The sequence below is a fragment of the Canis lupus genome, chromosome 18 (assembly GCF_011100685.1).
Source record: "Canis lupus familiaris isolate Mischka breed German Shepherd chromosome 18, alternate assembly UU_Cfam_GSD_1.0, whole genome shotgun sequence".
Taxonomy (NCBI): domain Eukaryota; kingdom Metazoa; phylum Chordata; class Mammalia; order Carnivora; family Canidae; genus Canis; species Canis lupus.
In genome coordinates this window covers 16,803,183-16,825,321 of record NC_049239.1, presented here as the reverse complement: position 1 = coordinate 16,825,321, position 22,139 = coordinate 16,803,183, and the positions used below count along the sequence as shown (strand labels likewise).

The 22,139-nt window shown below is 37.7% G+C and overlaps 1 protein-coding gene across 1 annotated transcript in view; it reads right to left on the bottom strand.

The window, feature by feature from the left end:
• Nucleotides 1-22,139, bottom strand: part of RELN (reelin) — a 481,015-nt gene that overhangs the window by 210,889 nt on the left and 247,987 nt on the right. The window contains 1 exon segment of the mRNA XM_038562771.1: nucleotides 18,235-18,286. Coding sequence (XP_038418699.1) covers nucleotides 18,235-18,286 — 52 coding nt within the window.

Genomic DNA, 22,139 nt, shown 5'->3' with positions numbered 1-22,139 from the left:
TGGGGTCCTGAGATTGAGTCCTGTGTCAGGCTCTCTGCTCAGCAGGAAGCCTGTTTCTCCCTCTCCCTCTGCCTGCCACTCCCCCTGCTTGGGTTCTCTTGCTCCCTGTCAAATAAATAAACAAACAAACAAACAAACAAACAAACAAACAAATAATCTTTTTTTAAAAGGGAATTACAAGAGGAGTTGAGACTTAAGAACTTTTTTTTTTTTTTTTTTTTGAGACTTAAGAACTTTTGACTTTACTTCAAGAGTCAAAGTGAAAAGACACTTGGGTGGCATGACAATCATGCTTTAGGATACCTGAACTGCTTATTTCCTCAACCACAGGTTAACTATGGTACTGTTGTACAGTCACCCAGGTAATAATTCCCCCAAATTAATTAGAATATGCCTTAAGAAGATTTAACTGGTTCTATAATCCAGTCCGCTTTTGGAATAAAAATATCAGAGACAAATTACACCAGTAATTATACTCCATTTTTGTCAGCCAGATAAAGTAATGTGAAGAATAATGATAGCCAGATGAGTTATTTTGCTTATTACTAAAGCCTTATTATAATGGCCCAGCATAATTGAAAATAAGCAATTTGCAAAGTCATACAAGGTAGTCATAAGCCATGTAGAGTATTACCCCTAAGGCACGAGTTCTGACCTCTCCACCAGGAATGTTTCTACTGCATGAAAAAGTTTCTTAAGTGCAATATCTTCTTGATTGTGACATTATCTTGTCTAAGTTGATTTGTTTTGTTTCTGTTGGAATATTTGAAAAGATTAACACAATGTTCTTTCTTTTTTTTTAAGAGAGAGAGAGAGCACGGTAGGAGATGAGACAGAGGGAGACAGAGAATCTTAAGCAGGCTCCATGCCCAGCGTGCAGCTCAATGTGGGGCTCGATTCCACAACCCTGAGATCATGACCTGAGTTGAAATCAAGAGTCAGACATTTAACTGACTGAGCCACCCAGGCACCTCAAACACACTGTTCTAAGGGAGAAAAAACATTTTACATTTAGGAACAAACTTAATACAATTGTAACCTTACAGAAAAATGTTACTTTAAAAAACAAAAAGCTTATTTATTTTTTCAAGTGATCTCTACCCCCAATGTGGGGCTTGAACTCACAACCCCAAGATCAAGAGTCACATGCTCTTCTGACTGAACCAGCTAAACACACTGAAAAATGTTATTTTTAATTGTAATGTTATGGATTAATGAGAAAATCTTTGATGGTAGGTGCATGTTAATGTGTCACATAGGGTTTTTGAAAAACATTTATTTATTTGAGAGAGAGAGAGAGAGAGAGAGAGAGAGTGGGAGGAAGGGCAGAGGGAGAGAAAATTCTAAAGTAGACTCCCTGCTGAGTGAGGAGCTAGATGTGGGGCACCATCTCACCACCCTAAGATCATGACCTGAGCTGAAACCAAGACTTGGCCACTCAGCTGACTGAGGCACCCAGGTATCCCTGTGTTATATAGGTTTAAACATACCTTATTTAATTAGTCTTATGAGGGAAGTCTACAAGATAATAAATTCAGTGTTTGTTAGCATTACTAATAATTCTATATAATTTTTTTGACTTTACTTTTTAGAGTGAAATCTCCTCTGACACAACATATCTTTCAGAGAGGAAAGTATGCACATGGGCTAGGAGAGGATGGGGTACTCAGGCTACCAGGGTTGCAATCTGGGCTTAGATACTTCTTAGCTTTGTGACCTTGGGCACGTCACAGATTCCATGTTTGTAGAATGTAAATAATAATAGCAATCTCTCCACAGAATTGACGCAAAGATTAAGGAGCTAACACATGAAACATGCCTAGAAGACAGTTCTTGGCCCATACTATTTAACAGATTCTAGCTATGATTCAATATTTTTTGTTTCACTTCAAAAATTCATTTATCTTAGAAAAAGGAGCACATTTCTGACCATACTTGTTCACAGGCTAAATATTAAGTTGAATTACTGCTTATCAAATAACTTACAGTGCATTTTTCCTATGGCTTCTTTTTTGGGGGGGTTATTTCCAGGCTCTTTAGTGGAAATGCTATACATTCAACACAGAAATAAAAACTGAGACCAAAATGAGTAAACTACTTGTGTGTTAGTATCACTGGTAAATGTATTAGTGGGGAAGAGAAGAATCCACCTGATAAGAAAAAGAAGGTGCTCTGGGAGAAGGGTAGTAAGACAAATTAGTATAAGGTCCATATAATTGCTGGAGTGGAGTTGAAATTTTGATTTTACAGTTCCTAGCATCCAAACAAAACAGAAAATCTGATCAGCGTTTCAGTAGCACTCATGAAGAAAAAAATTCTAATAACTTGAAAGAACAATAGTGGTTGCTACGAACAGGTTAGGTGCCACTATGCGCACGCCTCCTTTACAAATAAGGAGTGTTCTGGGGAGGGGTTAATGGGGTTCAGAATTAGATAAACCAGAATCACACTTTCACCACTTCACTGTACTGCTTCTGGTGAACAAAAACACACTTTAAAAAATAGTTCTTCATTTTCACATGGTCACAACAGGTTGGGAGAAGCTTCTGTACTGTTTCTTCTACTCAGGCTTCTGATCTGAGGCCATAATGGCCTTTTTTTGGTACAGAGAATAAAACTTAAAGGAATGAACCACCTTTAGCCTAAATATCATGCCTGTTACTAACTAGGCTCTCAGGTTCTATAATAAGAGATGATTAGTGAAACTGCACTAAATAAAAAGAAACAATCTGTTGGGGTGCCTGGGTGGCTCAGTCAGTTAAGTGTCCAATGCTTGATTTCTGCTCAGGTCACAATCTCAGGGTCTTGAGATCAAGCCCTGGCATTGGGCTCTGTATTCAGCGGGGAGTCTGCTTGAGATTCTCTCTCTCCCTCTCCCTTTCCCTCTGTCCCTACCCCCTCCTCACAAATAAATAAATAAATATTTTTTAAAAAGGAAGAAAGGTCATGTTTGCTTGGGTATCACTTTCTCTACAGGTGCCCTGAACATCCCTCTCCTTCCCTTGCAGCCACATAAACCTCTGGACCCTTCTCCCGTGTATATTTTAAATCGATACCTTTCCTTTACCTTCACCACTACCTCCTTAGGTCATCTTTCTCCCCCAGATCAATGGGATAACCTTGTGACTAGGTTTTCAGACCACACACAAAAGGTTAACCTTCTTCCAAAGAGTTTCTTTGTTGTTTGCTTTCAAATCTATAGGAAGGCATTTCAAAGAGATTTTTTTAAAAAATAGATTTATTTCAAAAAAGCAATATCCTAACATTTCTCAATTTAAAATATTTTAATTCTGTGAAAAGCATTAACTTGATATAATAGTGCAATCGGGATTAAATTTAAGATACCAGGCAATTCACATCTATATTCTAAATAACAAATTCCAAAATAACTTATAAATCTGTTTCTGAAATAAACATTTACCATAAAGAAATCATAAATACTTATAAGTGTCAAATAGTATCTATTACTTTTTAAAATTAAAAGAATTAAAATAATGGCAAAGCTTAGTTTTCTATGGTTGCCTCCTTTTACTGTTAGAGATCCTCATCACTGTAATTCAAACAAATACTTCACTGTAATCTTAGTCTGACCTATGAATCATTTACCTCAATTTAAAGTTACAACTGAAATTGGTATCAATTTCTACCCCTGGTTATATTTAAATAGTACTATCCCTAGTATCATTTAGAAAAAAAGAGACAAGTAACTTTCTACTTTGTTATACGGAGCCAGGCCAAGATTATTAATCTATCAATCAACCAATCAATGAGTCAACCAATTATCAGAAGTATTTCTCATGTCAGAGATACATGTGAACTTAAAAACCTAGCTAACTTTCTTGTGATAAAGTCCCATTTCTCTTGACTTCGGCTGTCATTCAGGAAAAAAGCAGAAAATGCATACCCTTTAAGCAACCTTTACCATTTAGGAAGTAAAATAACATTTAGTCCTCACATTTACATAAGGCTCTTGTGGTGACACAACGGCAGTCCACATGGCTCTTATGTTGGCTGTTCCTTTTGCCAGGCTAACTCTTTTACACAATTCAAGCCTCTGCTCAATGGTTACACTCTTAGAGACCTTTTCCCAGCCACCTCCAATAAAATGCTACTCCTCTCTTGCTGAAACCCTGATGTACTTTCTTCATCACATTTATTACTTGCTGACATATTCATTCGTTCAGTGGTTGCCTCCCCTCATCAGAATGCCAGCTCCATCTGGGCAAAGGTCTTGTCTCACAAATCCCATCGCCCCAATGTCTTGATTACTACTTCACATAGAAGAGGGCCTCAGTGAATAGTTGTTGAAAAAGTGAATGAAAGGGTGCCTGAGTGGCTCAGTCGATTAAGCATCTGACTCTTGATTTCAGCTCAGATCATGATCTCAGGGTTTTAACAGCAAGTTCCACATTGTGCTCTCCACTGAGTATGGAGTCTACTTGAGATTCTTTTTCTCTCTCTGTCCTCCTTCCCTCTAAAATAAATAAAAATCTATTAGAAAAAGAAAAAAGTGAATTAAATAAATCTAGAAGTCAGTTAAACTCAAGGAAGAAAGTCATTTGGAAATACAATGATACCATTATAAACTTAAAAAAAATTTATTTAAAAAATTTAATATTTTTCTTCATCTCTCTTCCATTATTATGTATTAAATATTTGTATTAAAGTATAATTTTTAAAAAAGATTTTATTTATTCATGAGAGACACACAGAGAGAGGCAGAGACCCTGTATTAAAGTATGATTAACATATAGGTTATACTACTTTTAGGTATAAAATATAATAACAATTCTATATATTACTGTGTTCATCACAGTATATATAGTTTTATTATCTTTTTTGGTACACTTCTTAGCATATTAAAGAAATAGGGTTGACTTACAGTCTTGGTCCATCAACACAGAGACTGACATTCTTTTATAAAAAATTTATTTTAGAGGGGCACCTGGGTGGCTCAGTGGTTGAGTGTCTGCTTTTGGCTCAGGTTGTGTTTCCAGGGTCCTGGGATTGAGTTCTGTATTGGGGTCCCCACTGGAAGCCTGCTTCTCCCTCTGTCTATGTCTCTGCCTCTCTCTGTGTGTCTCTCATGAATAAATAAATAGAATCTTTAAAAAATAAATTTATTTTAGAGAGAGAGAAATAGAGAGATAGCATAAGTGGAGGGAGGGGCAGAGGGAGAGAGAGAATCTCAAGCAGACTCCCTGCTGACCATGGAGTTCAACAACTCTGGGCTCCATTCTATGACCCTCAGGTCATGAGCTAAGTTGAAATCAAGCATTGGACACTTAATCAACTGAGCCACACAGGTGCCCCGAGACTGACACTCTTATAGGAAGAGCCAGAAAGGCAGCTCATTTGATCTCTCATGTTGAGATTTGTTTGGGTGACATTACATAGTTCACTTGATGTCCCTCTATTTAATATCTTTTCCTGGTGACAGAGCAAACTACAAGTTTAAGTTAACCACAGTTGGTTGAATAAAGATACGGTAAATTGATATTTCTTTGGGGGCTGCCTTAACTAAGACATCATAACCATATGTTCAGACAAAATGTATTCCTAGTTAACTCATAGTCTCTTTGGTTACCTAGTCCTAGGATTTAGGACCACTGTGGGAAGGTACTTAGAGTCATGAAGATAAAACACTCTCACTTTACAAACTAGTTGCCAGAAGCCCAGACAGCCTTCAGTGCTTGCCCAAGGTTATGTGGCAAGAAGGTTATATGGTCAACTGGCAGAGAAGGACTGTATGGCCTGACTCCCAATCCAGTGCTCTTTTCCCTTCCCTGTTTATACCAACAGCAAAAATCATTTGTCAATAAAAATGAGCTGTAACGACATGGAAACATGCTGTACAGTATTATAAGGAATACATGGGCTTAAAATATCTACATTATAAAATCCCTGAGATCTTACAGTTCATGCCTGAAAGAAGTAAGATACAGATTTTCAATTTGATAATGATCCTACACATTTAAGTGACATTATCAATAAGGAGTTAGGAAGGTCAAATGTTAATAATTACCCAAAAAAACCCCTCTGATCCAGAACCAGAATTCTCTATTTCCTCTATAGAAAATATTATAAAATTGTATTTGAAGAGAATATGCAGGAGAATATGCAGCCAAAAATTTCAGGGTAAAAAGTATTACAGAGCATTTCAGTTAGTCAACAAAGATGCTATATTTCTGGATTTGTGATTTGGGGGTACTGTTGGCTTCTAAAACTTTGTAATTTGTTGTGACTCCTGTTCTCATTCTAAATAAATGCATTTGCACCTAATTTGGAATGTGTGATTTTGTATGTTTTTCCTTAAAGAGATCCTAGCCCTGACCCAAAATTATATAAGCTTCAGATGTGGACTCACAGAACCTGGACCCACCCTGTGCAAGAGCACATACTTCTTGTTCCTTTCTGCATTTCATCAGTGTCCTAAAGCACAGAAGGTAGGTAACATAGTTCATTTCCCACTTTGCTTTGCATGGCACATTCAAGCATTAACTGTACTTTTTTTATTTTTTATTTTATTTATTTATGATAGTCACACACACAGAGAGAGAGGCAGAGACACAGGCAGAGGGAGAAGCAGGCTCCATGCACCGGGAGCCAGACGTGGGATTCGATCCCAGGTCTCCAGGATCGCGCCCTGGGCCAAAGGCAGGCGCTAAACCGCTGCGCCACCAGGGATCCCTGTTAACTGTATTTTAATGCAGGACAACGTTTAAAAAAAAGAATGAAAAGTTAAAATTTCTTCTCTTTCTACTTAAGGCAGATTTGGCTCAATTAAAACATTCTTAAAAGGAAATGATCACATTATAATGCATTAGGATTGATAAATGGACTTTTATTTTTTATTTTTTTAAAGATTTTATTTATTTATTCCTGAGACACACACACACACACACACACACACACACACACACACACACACGGGGGGTGGGGGGAGAGAGAGAGAGAGAGAGAGAGACAGGCAGGAGAAGAAACAGGTTCCATGCAGGGAGCCTGATGTGGGACTCAAACCCTGGTCTCCAGGATCATGCCCTGGGCCAAAGGCAGGCTCTAAACCGCAGAGCCACCTAGAGATCCTGATAAATGGCCTTTTAAATGATTGTTTTTTATGTTAGATGGGAGCTACTCACTTTCAGCCTGTGTTGAAGATGAACCTGAATGAAACCTACATTGATCTTCATGAACCTCAGAGGCTCAACAAACGTCCCAGAGAACCTGTAACTTCTGGGCCCTGCTTAACTTGAGTGCTTCTGTGCAATGCTGGCTGAGAAAATCTTCAAGTGCTGTTAGAGTTTATAATGCCAAGAATACAGGAGCACACAAGCAGGTAGCTATTGTATGCTAGTGCATGAAGCCCCTAGGAAACACACAGAAAACCTGTTCATTGTGCAAGAGCCCAGTCAGCATAGCATACTTGTATGAAGATCACAAATACCTCCTAGAGGCAGGAAGTCTCCCCAATTCACAAATGAACTTTCCCCCTTCCTTCCCATCTCTCTTGGGTGGTGCTATAAAAACAAAGAACTTTAAAAGTAGGTTAATTTGGTATAAAATCAAGGCCACCGAAAACACAAAAATATTAGTAATTTCTTCTATTAGGAATTGAAGATTTATTTCCTTTCTCAGAATAATACCCACACAGGTCCATAATCCCTTGAGGTAAGACAAATTTCATGATCCAAATTATTTACTTACATAATTAACATACGGATTTCACAAAGGTGATGTGGTGCATATACCACATATTACGCAACGTCCCCACCAAGGTCTGGGGCAACATTCTGCCATCAAACACATTAGTATTTCTGTAGTGAAATGCACGAAGATCCCATAAATAGTATAAATAAAGATTATAAATAGCTTTAAATTATTTCAAGTCAGGATTTGCTGACAGATGAATCCAGGTCATGTTAGGCTTTGCCATCATGTAAATTTTTTTTTTAATAGGCTTGTGGTTTTTTGGAGTTTTTTGTAATATGGAATTACAGATTAGGGATTGTGAGCCTGTATTTCCAGTAACTCTATTTCCTTTTACTCTTATGGTGGAAGGATAAATCATATGGTTTTAGGCTCCCAACGTCTGGGTCATTTTATTTTTATTTGGTTATGCCCTTCTCCACAAAAGCCTGGGACTTTTCAAAGTAAATCAGAGCAGAAACAATAGAAAGAGCTACTGTCCTCTCGGGAGGCTGCCTCTTTCCTCAAAGCTTCTGCCTGCAAAACAAGCTGCCTTTTAAAATGTCGCACAGAGCCATGGAAGGAGGAGAGAAGTGATCTCACAGAATTTATGGATGGGGACAAGCACTGCCAGAAATCATGCCTCCAGAGAGCAGAGCGGGAGCCCATAAATACTGAGCGCTTGAGGACTGCTTGGACGGGGCTCTGCTGAGAATCCCTGCCACTGCCATTACTCACCCCTCAGACCTCAGAGAGGAGCAGGGCTCCGGGAGCTACATGTAAACCACAGCATTTGATAGAGAAAGATCATAAAGTCAGGAAATGGATGCAATCTGGCTACTTAGAACTCCCTGCTATGGCTGGTACAAATCAGGATCAACACACCTTTTCATCTTTTCAGGGTAGACAAATGGAAGACAGGACCATTAACTCCAGGTTGTGGTGATGGAGAGAGAGAAGAGATGAATGGGGGAACTTTTAGAGAAGGCTTTAAAAAGCCAGACGCTGTCACTCTCAGGGGATGTTACATGTTACTATGGGTGAGGGCACTCAAGAAAGGGCCTTGCCCGCCTCATTCTATAGTGTGAAAATGTGATGGAATACATGAAGATATTGGTAAAATAAGCAGTTCTGGCAGTTACCTACCCCTTTCTTGCTAAGAGTGATTTTTGAGGACAGGACTATTCACTGAGGAGAAAATAATTCCCCTATACCCAAAAGCATCAAGGAACACAGTAAAGGCTTATTTGCTACTTTGCAATCTTCTCCAAAATAATTCGGCCCTAAGCAGAATCATAGATTGTTATTATGCAGGTGATCAATATTTCTATGGTTTTACAAACTTCTTTTCAAATATTTTACTGGGGGCAGTTGTGTATGTTAATTTCTAGTAACAACAATACTGTAGAACAATCATTACATTACACTGAGATCTTTATTTCCTTTGTTACTGAGCCTGCCAGAAAAATCCTAAGGGTACTAGCCCATGGCATCAAAATAATCTACTATAAATAGAGCAACATTGTGATAATAAATATAAAAGTACTACCTGATGAACAGTATTTAAATGAAGACTCCCAATTTTAAGCATAAAATCCTACCATTTCCAGGATAACTGGTTTAATGTTTCTCAGTGTTCATGCTTGTTTTATTCCTCTCCTACTGCAAAAACCTCAGCTTTATTAGCATTTATGTATTATGCATAATATTTTGTTCTGTGGCATATCTATGTACATTTGTTCCATCAGTTTATAAATTTTGTAAAAAATGTAATCATGTTTATACTCTAGTGGTGAGCCAGCTTCTTGCCTTACACTCTTTATTGTTTTTGCTACTTATTATCTTCCTGTACATCACTTATCCACGTTGGAATGTAGAAGTCAAGGAAAAGGGAAAAAAATCTACCTGTGAAGGCGAAAATTTGGCCCCATGTGGACTATTTCACGAATTCTCAGACCATGGGTAGATCAAATACAGGCAGAATGGCTCACAGAGAGTGCTGCATTTGGCCAAGCCAATGGTCTCTCCCACTTCTCAGAGGCATCCTGTTAGCTGCTGTCCCATGTCTCACTGTGCCTACAGATCCTGCCATGCAGGGTTGCTTCAACCTCACTGCCATATAGGCTTGATGTGCCTGGCCTGGGTCTGTAGAGACAGCAGCTCATGTCTTGCTGGGGTTCGGGGGCTGTAGCCAAAGGGGCAGCAGTCTGATTTGTGGGTAAGAGGCAGGGAAGGAAAAAAAAATGGTTACTGTATCGGATAATGCTTTGTGGCAGTGCTGGGAAGCATCCTGGGGCTTCTCAGTCCCAAATGACAGGGATTGGAATTGTGACTGAAAGGAAGGGGCCCACAGATATGACTTTAATTAAGAACAGGTCCATTCCACACGAGAGGAAATCCTCAAATAACTCTTGGATCTGTCAAGAGCAAATGAATTCAATTTTGGTAAAATATGATGACCGGAGTTGAGATAAATCATTATTTTATTAGTGAAAATTGTCAGCTTAGAGAAATCAACATGTCCAAAATCTTTGATTGTCTCAAAAGGTCAAATAATCAATTTCAAATAAGTATGGAGTTTATGTCTATACCTCTGTTTTGCCCACAAAAAATGCCCTTGGGGGGTATGTAGCATATTTTTAACTGAAGAAGCATTTTTCAAGGACAGTACTGAGAGATGGACCACTATATGGAAGTGACATTTCCATTTAAAGGATTTACTAAAGACTGAAATTAAGGATTAAGAGAGGTAAAGTAGAATAGTAAAATTCTCAAAACACTAAAATCCTCAAACACTGAAAACAGGGTTCCTTTAAACTCGAAAAACTTTTCTGATGTAGAAAAAGAGCTGGGTTTTCAAAGTGACTTGTCCTCACCTTCTGTTTTGTATTTATTTTTAGAATGAGGCAACTGGCAAGAAATTCTGTTTTGACGGACTTTATTAGTAAACAGGCTACTGGATCTACAAACCTTTCTTGCTGAATAAATGTGACAGTACGTGATTTATTGTACTTAATATTTTGCCCCTTAGTCACTTCTTTGGCTGAAATCCCCGAACCTCATTAGGTGACTTCTTTCAGTTGATGGCAGATGGACAATGACCACAGGATATAAAATGAACAGCTGTCCTCCTCCCCTTTTGTACCTTTCTCCCTTTCAGCCCTATCCCCACGCCCTCACTTCCAAAATATTTATTTTTTCCTCTTTACTGCCACTCCTATCATAAGGAAGAAAGGAAGCAACTCTCTCCCAATTTAGGGAATACCATGCTATTTCCAGCTACTTCTGGATGTCTACCCCTTTTGCACATTTCCTCCCAAGCCCACAGCGTAGAGCTTCCATCAGATCCTATGCTGGGAGAAATAGAAGGAAGAGAAATGCAAAATGTGCCAGGCTTTGCCAGGTTCCCTGCCAAGTAGCCCTTCTTTTCCTAGGGCTAAGGCCATACAACCTAGCCCTAGTGGTCGGGTCCGACTCATTTTCTGAGAGGACTGGTCCCCATCTTAGGCAGCAGGTGTTAAGTACTGTCCCTCCCCACCCCCAGCAATCTGGAAACTCAGCATTACCACCCCTGCTGCAGTTCTGGCTTTGACCTTGATCTTCAGGTCATAGAATAGTCCTTGTCTTGTCCTCCTACAGGCTTCCATCTCTCTAAACTTCTTTGTGGCACTCTGCCTTGGGAGCAGTACTACACCTGCTCTTACCAGTCTCCCTCCCAAATGATAGAATCCTGCCTCTCGACCTCCCTGTGTCTGGATTTTCCAACAGGCTGTGCTCTCACTCTGCTCTGTAGTCTGCACCCTTCCTTGGCTTCTTCTCACATGTGGACTCTCCTTCCAACCATCTCTTTAATAAATAAAATCCTTGCCAGTTAGGCAGTGTCTTGGGTTTGGCTTTCTCCACAGTGGATGCAGACACATCACATAAATATGGTATACATCCTAAAGATCTCCCTGAAAGAATTCCTGATCAAGAGTCCTTGATTGATAAGAAGATGAAAATTGCTGGCTCAAGTTCTAATATTGCCCATGGATCTCATTCAGCTTGCTTCCTTGCCTCAGCAGTCAAGAGTGGGTATAGTACTGAGCACCGGTGTGGAGTATCACTGAGTCTCTTTCCAACCATGAATTTAATCCGATACAGTCCACAGTTATTTAGTTCTAGTTGTGAGCAAAATTCTGCCCTATAAACAAAGAGGATACTTGTTCACTGCTTAGTCCTCAAGGGCTTTAAACAGTTAAGCTTTAAAGGGTGAAAGTGGATGTACAGAAATGACTGGTGTATAAATCAAAGCAGAGTGAAGTAGGCATGATAATATACAGAGGAAGTGGGGGTCAGAGATACCAGGCTAGGAGCATGAGCTGAGTTTTCATAGAAGAGACCAGTTAGTCTATACCAACAATCCATTTCCTCTTGTCTTATAGTTTACTGCTTCTACTCCTCCTACTAGAACAGCCTTCAATAAATTTTAGTAGAACATATTTATGAATGAATTGCTGATATTTATTTTTTAAGCCTCATCAAGCTGAGTGACAAAGAATTAAATATTTCAAAGGGAAAAGGGTACAGTACCTTTCAGATTGTATTTTATTTCACATAATGATAATTATTTAGTTATCAATTGTAATTATTCAAGAACACATCTAATTCATCTCAATAATCTTTGCCAGAACCTTATGCTTAGTAGAATTTTACAATATTTGAGACTATTGCTCTTTTATAACTTAAAAGAGGACTTCAGAATTTGGGGTGAGGTGGATTTGAGATATACATAAAGTTTATTTAAACTGGTCTTTTAAAATATACAGTCCCCAAAAAGGAAAAGAAACTCCATAATGAAGAAGCAAAATAACCTGAATTATAATCACTTCCAAACCTTTATTTATTGAATCTGGATAACACAGAGGTGTTCTATATATAAAGATTTTGGTTTTTGTGTTAATATAGGTCTTTGAAGATCTAAAACTCAAGTCATAAACAAGTCTTATCTTAATATCTTTTATATCCAAGAATCTTACAATCAAATAAACATGTTATTTAACCTTAAATTCATATGTATTAAACTAATTTCACCATAAAATTCTTCTAAACTTCTGTACTTTATTAATATTTGTTTTGAGCTCAAGTCATCAGAGATTTTGTTTGTCTCATTCTTAGAGATTATGTTTTTAGAAGAGGTTTTCACTATTTCATAACAAATTCCCCAAGGTTTTACTCACTTACCAAGGAGAGTGACTCCTGAAAAAAATGAGAGTCTAATTTAGAAACATATCTCAGGAAGCTCACAGAGGAAATGAATAATTCCTACCAAGACATGGAGGGCTCAATTTTTCCTCCCTCTGAATTAGCTGTTCTGAGAGTAGAGAGAGACTTTCTCTATTGGATCAAGTTCTAAGTAATTAAGATGTTTATGAACTAGGCTTGAGGGAAAAGCTGCTTCCCTTATGATAAATGCAATATAATACCTCATACAAGTAGCATTTTATTCATTATATCTATTAAGAAAAAATAAAAATAAAATGCAAGATCTCTTTTCTTTTACAAAGCATATTCCAATGCACCAATAATAGTACCTCAAACTTCTCTTATTTTCTAGTATTTATTTTTCAAACTACACTCACACAAAGTGAGAAGCTCTCATTTATCTCAGAGACTCTGTAGCACACATAGTGCATAAGAGAACAAATCAGGCCTAAGGACACTGTCATATTTTAATCTGTAAATATAAAACATTTATGATTTAATGACTGCCTCCTGTCTTGAGATGGTTAAAAACAAACGAGAAAAAGACAGTAAAAAAAAATGCCCACAGAAAACCCTAAATCTCAGGATATTCATAAGTAAAGCCAAAGGAAAAAGGTACTAATTCTATAAATTATGAACAAGTAATAGATTCTAGCTGGTTCACTAATAACAAACTGATCAATACATGGATATATATTATTGTCCTCTGGCTTCACTAAAAGCGTAACTTATTGGTGATTTAATGTTTCCTTCTGGGTCAACATTTCCACTGACTGAGGTCCTCAGATCACCATGCCCAAATCCTCTCTTGACATGAAATATCGGCATCGAACCAATTCAGCACTTGGTTATGTACTATTACAGATGTCTCTGTAATAGTTACTTGCCACTCAGGCAAGAAACATTTACGAGCATCTACTTAGTTTGAGTCCCTGGGCTACGGGCTGAGAATAACATGACGGACAAGACAGATTTACTTCCCAAGCCAAACTCTGTTCTTTATGGCATATGTTTTTAAATGCTTTACCTTTAATCCCCATTTGGCCTACAAATTCTATTAATCTGAAGAAAGAGCTAGGCTAAACTGCACAAGCACAGTACTTGGCAAGATCTTATTGAGTGAATGAATCCATGCAGATTTATATCAAGTCTGACTCTTAACACAACTGTCCAAATGGTCTTTCTTAAGAATTAATTTCACTATATTTTTATTGCTCAAGAGAGAAAGAGGCCATTTCAGGCTTCTTCCTTTTTCTTTTCTTTCTTTCTTTCTTTCTTTTTTTTAAAGACCTTATTTATTTGAGAGAGACAGAGAGAACATGAATGGAAATGAGGAGAAGCAGACTCCCCACTGAGCAGGGCGTGACTCAATCCCAGGACACTGGGATTATGACCTGAGCTGAACGCAGGTGCTTAACTGACTGAGCCACCCACATGCCCCCATTTCTGACTTCTATTGACTTTTAAGTAAGTTTAAAATCCCCAACCAATGAAGAATAATTCTTCAAATGGACCTGATTTTATCTGACATTGACCACAGCCACCCCTGGCCAGACCTTCTGCTCCGGGAAGGTGCTCATGTTCCCACCCTAGGTATTGCTTGAGTCAGTCTTTCTCCTCACCTAGAAAATCTTTGTCCTTCCAGTGACTCATGTCGTCGGCTTTCAGGGATTCTCCTCTTTAAGAAGCCTTCCTGACCTGCTCTGCTCTGAGGACCTGCCCCCATAGGACCTGTACACATGTCCATCTCTGTTTATAGCATTCCTGCAGCTCTCTAGAGGTTTCCTGCTCTGTGTGCATCCAGAGCCTTCTACCAAACTACTAAGTACCATAAAACCCTCTGATTTCTCTCTCTGTCTTTCTATAGTTAGTTAATTCAGGAAAAGGCTGGGAACACAGCAAATACTCAGTGAAATCTTGTGAAGTGAATGAAGGATACAAAGCACTCAGTGCTTCCCTTGACCCCAGGATCCTGTCTGAGAAAGCGGAGTTGGGAGGCATCTGTAAGATAATGGTGTGCAAGGACATCATCTCAAATTTTCCTTCCCTATCCCAGAGGAAATCTAAAGGAAATGGGTAAATATCTCTAAGGCTACAACCATAAATTCCACTAGGTGACTTGAATGAATTGAGTGAGGAGTGTAGCAGATCAATGCTTCAGCACAGACATGGATATGAGATCTTTCATTGGAATGGAAAAATGAAAAGTTCTTCTGTAAACATTTTAGGACACTTTTCAAGATGGTTTAGCTATTGATAACATGATAAATTTCAGGTTGTGGAGCTGTGCTTTCAGGATGCTTTAACTTCAAAACTCATTGGTGAAGACAGCCTGTATACTTACGCATATATTTACACATGCGTGTGCGCAAATGTCTGTATGTGTATATGTTTATGTACTTAGAAAGGGTTGGAGGGCACTGCTGTTACACTGTAGCATAGAAGAGTTTATTTGACATGTTTGGTAATTTAAGATATTTCTGAACACGTAGCTCTGAGGTACTTGGGATTCTGTTGGATAACGCTTATGATAGAATGAAAATGTTTACAAGAGCAGTATAAAAGTATCAAGGCAACAACTTACTTAATTGTGGCTATATGCCCATAATCATGAATGCAATTCATCACTAAAGCTGTAGATAATGACAGAGTTCACTAGAAAATTGACCGTATTACATCCAAATCATCACCCTACACAATGAACATTTAACATCCTTAAGGACTTCCAAGGAGTGATAGGAAATCTGATCATATTAACCATTAGTATAGACTTGGATAATTCTCTCAACACACAAAGAAATATAAATGTTGGGTTGTCTACTTACATTGTTTTTTTTAATAACATGTGCAATATAATTTTTGAACTGAGTGTAAATGCAATGGCTGCTACTTGACCACATTTGCTACTTCGGTATTTGGTCATTTTGGGACTTGTAAAGCTCAGGATGTGTGCCCCTATCTAGCCCCACACCATCCATTAAAGAGAATAATGCGACCACCAAGCACTCATAATGATGTACAGGAAACCATTTCTGAAAAGTTGCGCCCACTCTACTGTACTGACCATTTACCAGCATATGCCATCCAGCTAACACTGTGCCACTCGTTGTTTCTCAGCCACCCTAATCCTTCTTACTGCCCAAGATTTTTATTCTCAAAATGCAGTAAGCAAATGCCCCAGGGAAGTCCTAAGCAATCAGTTATAATTTTTCACAAATATTTTGTTTCATTCCCAAACAATGTGTTAAAATTTCACTTTTGATTCTAAAACTGCCACTCAAAAAAGGTTTCTAAGTATACTTTTTGTTTATAAACGTGAGATATTTTTAATCTGTCTGTCATCTCTCCATCTATTGATCTCTTCTAGCTTCCTGGTTCTGTTACTCTTCCAGTTTTCTAACGTAGGCCTCAAATCCATGCCTTACATAATACAAGCTGCTTTCTGGCCTGGTCAACTACAGTTCCTTGTTTGCAGTGAAGTCAAGGGCTCTTGCTAAGGCATGTGTTTAGTTCTAGTCCCAACCCCTTGGTCATGGTGCTTGCTCTGGCTTTGGGATTTCAGGGACCGGACCCTGCACCCTCTGATTAGCTCCCCTTCCTACCCCTGTGTCATCAGCTCTGTTGCTCACGGTAGGGTGATAGTAATAGAAGAGGGAATTAATCTCCACCAGCTCCATAGTATATTCTTTACAATTTATAAAAATAGAATTTTTTTGTCCCCCTTTAAGGCAGGATAGTTTCATTGGAATTTCATAAAATTCCTACCTACCTTGAATAAAATTCAAATACTAGTAGAACTCTGAAGCATATAAAGAATATTCTCTTGTATTCTTTAATTGGTTGGAAATAATATCTGAATTTAATGTTCATTTCCCTAACAAAAAGTTTAGAATAAATACTTGGAATATAGATAAACAGGATAGCATTTTCAGCATATTTTTTTATATTAATAGCACAATAAGTTTAAACACATTGATTCTGGTTAAGAACCTCTAAGTCATTTGCATGTCATGCTAGAGTTTTTTTAGAAAGTTGTTTTTGTAGCACCACAACTTTCATAAACATGAACTTCATTTGTTTCTTATTATAAAAGTCTTACACGCTCATCCCACAAAATTTAGGATACACTTGCTAATAGATCAAAGAAAACTCTCATAAAAGAAAAGACTCATTATTTTGTTTTTGCTAACGCTTTCCTTATGACCACATATGAACCTCTGAACAGTCTGTAAATTGTTGTAGTCATGCTATTGACGTGAGAAGAAAACAACCCAACTGTAATTTGGGTAGTTTCACATAATACCTACAGAAGCTTCAATGAGGCACGCAGATGAGACGGTGACAAGTGCAAGGCTTAAAGAAAACTGCTCTCAGGCACAATCACCCACAGTGAGCTCCTGGCTGTGAGAACACCACTTTGAGATCAGGAGGAGAAGCTACTGAGGGGAACAGTTATTTTGCTAATGGTGGTTTTCCAAAGACAAGAGGGTGAAGACTGTGGGGTGAGGGGTGGGAGGAGGGATGGGACACAGTGAATGAAGGAAACTATTCCCTTCGCTGGGGGCGCAGCTGCCAGCATCTTCACGTCACAGGCAGAGGCCAGTGTTACAGGACCAAGATCAATAAAACTAGCCCCCTTCTAGAAGGCAGTATCTTTCTTTACCTAGAACATTCCTATTGGAAATTTGTCTGTGTTATTAATTAATCTATGCCTTTAGAGATTAGAATGGAAGATAATATAGACAGCAAAGCTGAACACACTTGATTGGGAGGTTCTTTATTTTGGGGTAGCAATTTTTAGCTCTAATATAAAAGCACTTAAAAGAAATATTGCCAGATACAGTCATTTAAAAATTATCCATGTCTGAATTAAACAGAATATTTATGTCAGACATGAAGCCCTAATTGGTTTCTCTCAGGCAACAATAATTGTCTCTTTCACTACCAGCCAATAAAATTGCAGGAAATTTAACATATTTCAATCCTAATCCGAGCAAAACACAACCAGTAAGGTAATTCTGCCCTAAGAGTCTCATCCCAAGCATTCAAAATCCATACATAAGTCACTTTAAAACATTTTGGATTATCTATATCATTCTTAAATACCGCTCCCTGCTGGAGAGAAGTGAGAACAGAATGCAGCATTTACAATTTTTAATTTCATTGAAAAAATGTTTTATGTTATTTACAGCAACGCTAAGACAGAGTCTTCTCCAAATCTAAAAGCATTTGGCACTAGATGGGACACTATGATTAAAACATACACTTCCAAGCTAAATTGCTATAATTGCTAAAAATACTTACCAATGGAAAATTGGAGGACAGAGGCAGTTGTTGTATTAAGGCTTGTGGTAATCTAGAAAAAGGAATATACCAAAATAAGACAAGACAGAAAGACAGGAGGAGAAAGGAAAGAAAGGAGCCATAAACAGAGGTTGTATTTATCTGGTGGTTAGCTTATTTTCATCGGTATGTCTGAACCTAGATGCATTTCATGGTGCCCTGCGGGAAATAAGGCTGAAAGATCCTGATGTAGGCACTCCAGGCACATGTCTCAGGGTCCTGTCAAAAACCATTTTTAGTGTGATCTGCCCGGTAATCTTGTGAGGGCACTTAACACAGGCCCCTCCACTTCCCTTCAACCTCCCCTCCATCCTACACCAGCGGGTCTAGAGCCCAAAGCAAACACCATCAAAAGACTCCCAAACAAAAACTGGGAGGTAAATTAAAAGCAAATGATGAGAACAAGATTATCCTGAAAACTAAATAGAAATAAACAGCTAAAGGGTATAGCACTTTGATAGGGGACGACGAGATGTTCTAAAGTTGATTGTGGTAAATGAGTGCCTCATTCTGTGAATAAATTCAAAGCCTTGAATTCTATATTTTACATTAATGAATTGTGGAATATGTGGATTATTTCTCAATAAAACTGTTACCTCTCCAAAAGAAGTAATCATAATTAAGGGTCTAGAAATACCCTTCCAACACATTTCTACCACTTTCCTTTAAATCTCATGAAGAAGCATCCTTCAACAATTTTCCCCCTTTTGAAAGAGGAATGGTACCTTATTTAATTTGAAAAAAATTTAATAAAGTATTTCTTTATTTTGTGGAGCAGTGACTTTGACCTATACCTGCTCAAATGGGATGAGAATTAGAGTTCTCATTTTCAATGACTCTCTTGTTGGGTTCCTGGCCCTGTAAGCTAATGTATGGGATGCCTCCCATGCAGTGTCTGTAAATTATAAAGGGTACAACTGGGTTTTTACCATGGCAAAACCAGTAGGCAGTCTTACTTCTGCTTCTTATATGTCATAATATTATCCTTAGATTTATCCCTGCATGTTATTTGGCTCCCATGTGCTGGAGTCCACAACTGTGGAAGGGTCAGGAAATAGCCAGTTGATGAACTGCTGTGGAAACTACTGGGAAAACGAGTGAGCAAGCATCTTGTTTTGCCAGGATTCAGCCGAGCTGTGAGTATCCAAAGATCAGAGGTATGCTTCCCATTTCTACAATGCAATTTGGAAAGATGACTGAATGTATGCTTTAAATATGTGACTTTAAAATTCATGAGGAAGCAGGTAAAAGAGGGGAGGTCAAGAGAAATAGTTTACAAATTGTTAAATACCAGCTCCTAATTGATTTTAAATATAGCAAAAATCACTGATGTCAGGGTGTCAGAGGAAATTCTGTTTAATTTCAATCCCTCATTATCACAGATTATCTGCTAAAAGAAAACTGGCCCACCATGCCCAAAGCCCTGTTTCCTGCTCTCTTCCCCTCAACCAGAGTCATTAGAGAAAAATGCACTGAGATAATTTTCTTTAAATAACTAGGATACTAGCTCCTTTTTAAGATTCTTTTAAAAGGCATCTGGGTTTTTTTTCCCATAATTTTTACAGTAACTTCAATTATTTGTCCTCATAAGTTTTCCATTTGGATAAGTTGATCTTACAGTCCAAAGAGGTACATGAAAATTTTTGAAGTTTTCACATAAATTGAATGAATGTTCTTTCCACCTCTGATTTTATATAATTGAGTAGATTCCCAGGTGAATCATGAAACGCTCCTGAATATAAGTTCTTTGAAACAATGGTTTCCTATAAACTAAAAGCACCATGCTTATGGCTAAGGTAGTGCATGAAACAGACTAGAGAGTCTGAGATACTTATCCTGCTGGTGGAATAAATGATGCTATGTCACCTGCATGATGAAATTCCACAGACATGACCACCACTAGCAAACAGCAAGTTGCTTGGAATTTGGCCAAATTTCAAATTACATGTGCTTACTGAGAGTGAGTGATCCTGGACCTAGATTAGTCATTGATTCTACAATTTTTTTTCTCCACCAGGGACGCTAAGGACTGATACAATGGTTAACTGTCATTTCTTTGCCTTTACTCATTTAGCTCATTAGTAAAAGTGTTGGCTACAAGAAGGAATAGGAAAGACGAAGAGAAAAAAGTAATAGGAAGCATTGCCTATAAAGTCTGTTGACCTATGTTTACATTTGGGTCCTATAAATTAGTTGTTAGCCTTGAGTTCACATATGTAATTTTAGTTTGCAAAGTTATTAAGTCTTTACATCTAACATTCTGAAAACGAAAGACCTTTTACATGGCTTTTGATAAATAATACAGCGATTATGAATGTCTGACAGAACTTTTCTCCTATCAAATTTCAGTGGTCTTAAATTATCAAATAGACTCCAAATCACAGAAAATTAGTACAATCACAAAATGAATATGAACTCACTATAGGTGAGGCTATTGATTCTGCACATCTTCCCTGCAAAATTTTTGGGGACTTGATCCTGTTTTAGCCCAAACTTCTCCTTGCAACTAAAATACATTTCAAAATATATGAGAATAATTCAACAAGTAATTTCTTAAAAACAACAATAACAACAAGAGGGGGTCACATAACCAACTTGTTTCATGCTCTGAGGGAGCACATTTTCTCTTAAAGGAGTAGATAAATGGATTCCTCATCACCTTCACTTTAGATCAGCAAAATGAATAAAGTTAGGGTACCATCCCTCAAAATATGGAGATCTTACTGAGTTAAATAAAACGTGTGAGGGCTGCAGCACAGCAGCAGCTGAAACATAAATGCATGGTGTGCCCAAGTGACAGCAGATGCTGCCTCTCACGGACTCTGGCTTTTATTGAAATAAAATGCCATGTGATTGAATTCACAAAATGGAAATGCTCTTGCTGGCATTATGGAAGATATTGCATTAGGCTTACGGAAATTCTTTGCCTGTGATCCTCTGTTTCACAACTTCAGCAAAAATTGAATTTATGAAATATAAGAAGGCAGATTTGTTAAAAAGTGATGTTTGGGGGGCTGCTACCTTTCATCAGTCTCAGGGACAACAGTTTTGACTGTATCCAGTCTTGAGCGCCAAGCAAATATTTGAATTTTCATAAGAATTGTGAACTGACAACTAAATACCTTCCTTTTCATTTAGTTGATCTGTCTTCTGTAAACACAACCTGGGTACAATATATATTTTTGCTCCTGAAACACCAACGCAGCATAAAAATGATTGAAAATTAGAAGTTGGTAGTGTGTAAAATGTGGATGTTATTCCTATATCTTCATTTTATTTCCTTGGAGTCCACAACACAATCCTTCATACTTATGATGGGAATGGAAATCTACATATGTCTTTTTTTTTTCTTTCTTGGATGAAGAAAATTACTTTGAGTATTTTGGTTTTAGTTGAAAGGCTAATTTCACATTAATTATAGAAAAAAAAATCAAAACTAGTCCATTTGGGTACAAAAACTCTAATGCTAAATAAACTGAGGAACAGTGAAAATAGGATTAAAATATACATGGGTACAATAAACTAGATACTTAAGATTTTATGCTACAGAAATATGAACTTCGGCATTATATTTTTAGATATGTTTATTTCTTATTTACCAGTAGAAACAAAAAAAAAACTTGCCAAGCATTTCCAGAAATATTACTGAATGGGAGAACATTCTAAAAAAGGCATTTATTCTAAGCTTAATTAACTAAAGTTTTATTTTATTTTAAGGTTTATAGATCATTAATTCGCTCATGGTACATTATGTAAAATGCACTAGCAAATTTATTTTTTCAAGAAGAACTTCACTACCAGAGTCACATTTGTCTGCAGGAATATTATAACACCTTGTGAGACTTGAATTATGAGCACCTATTATT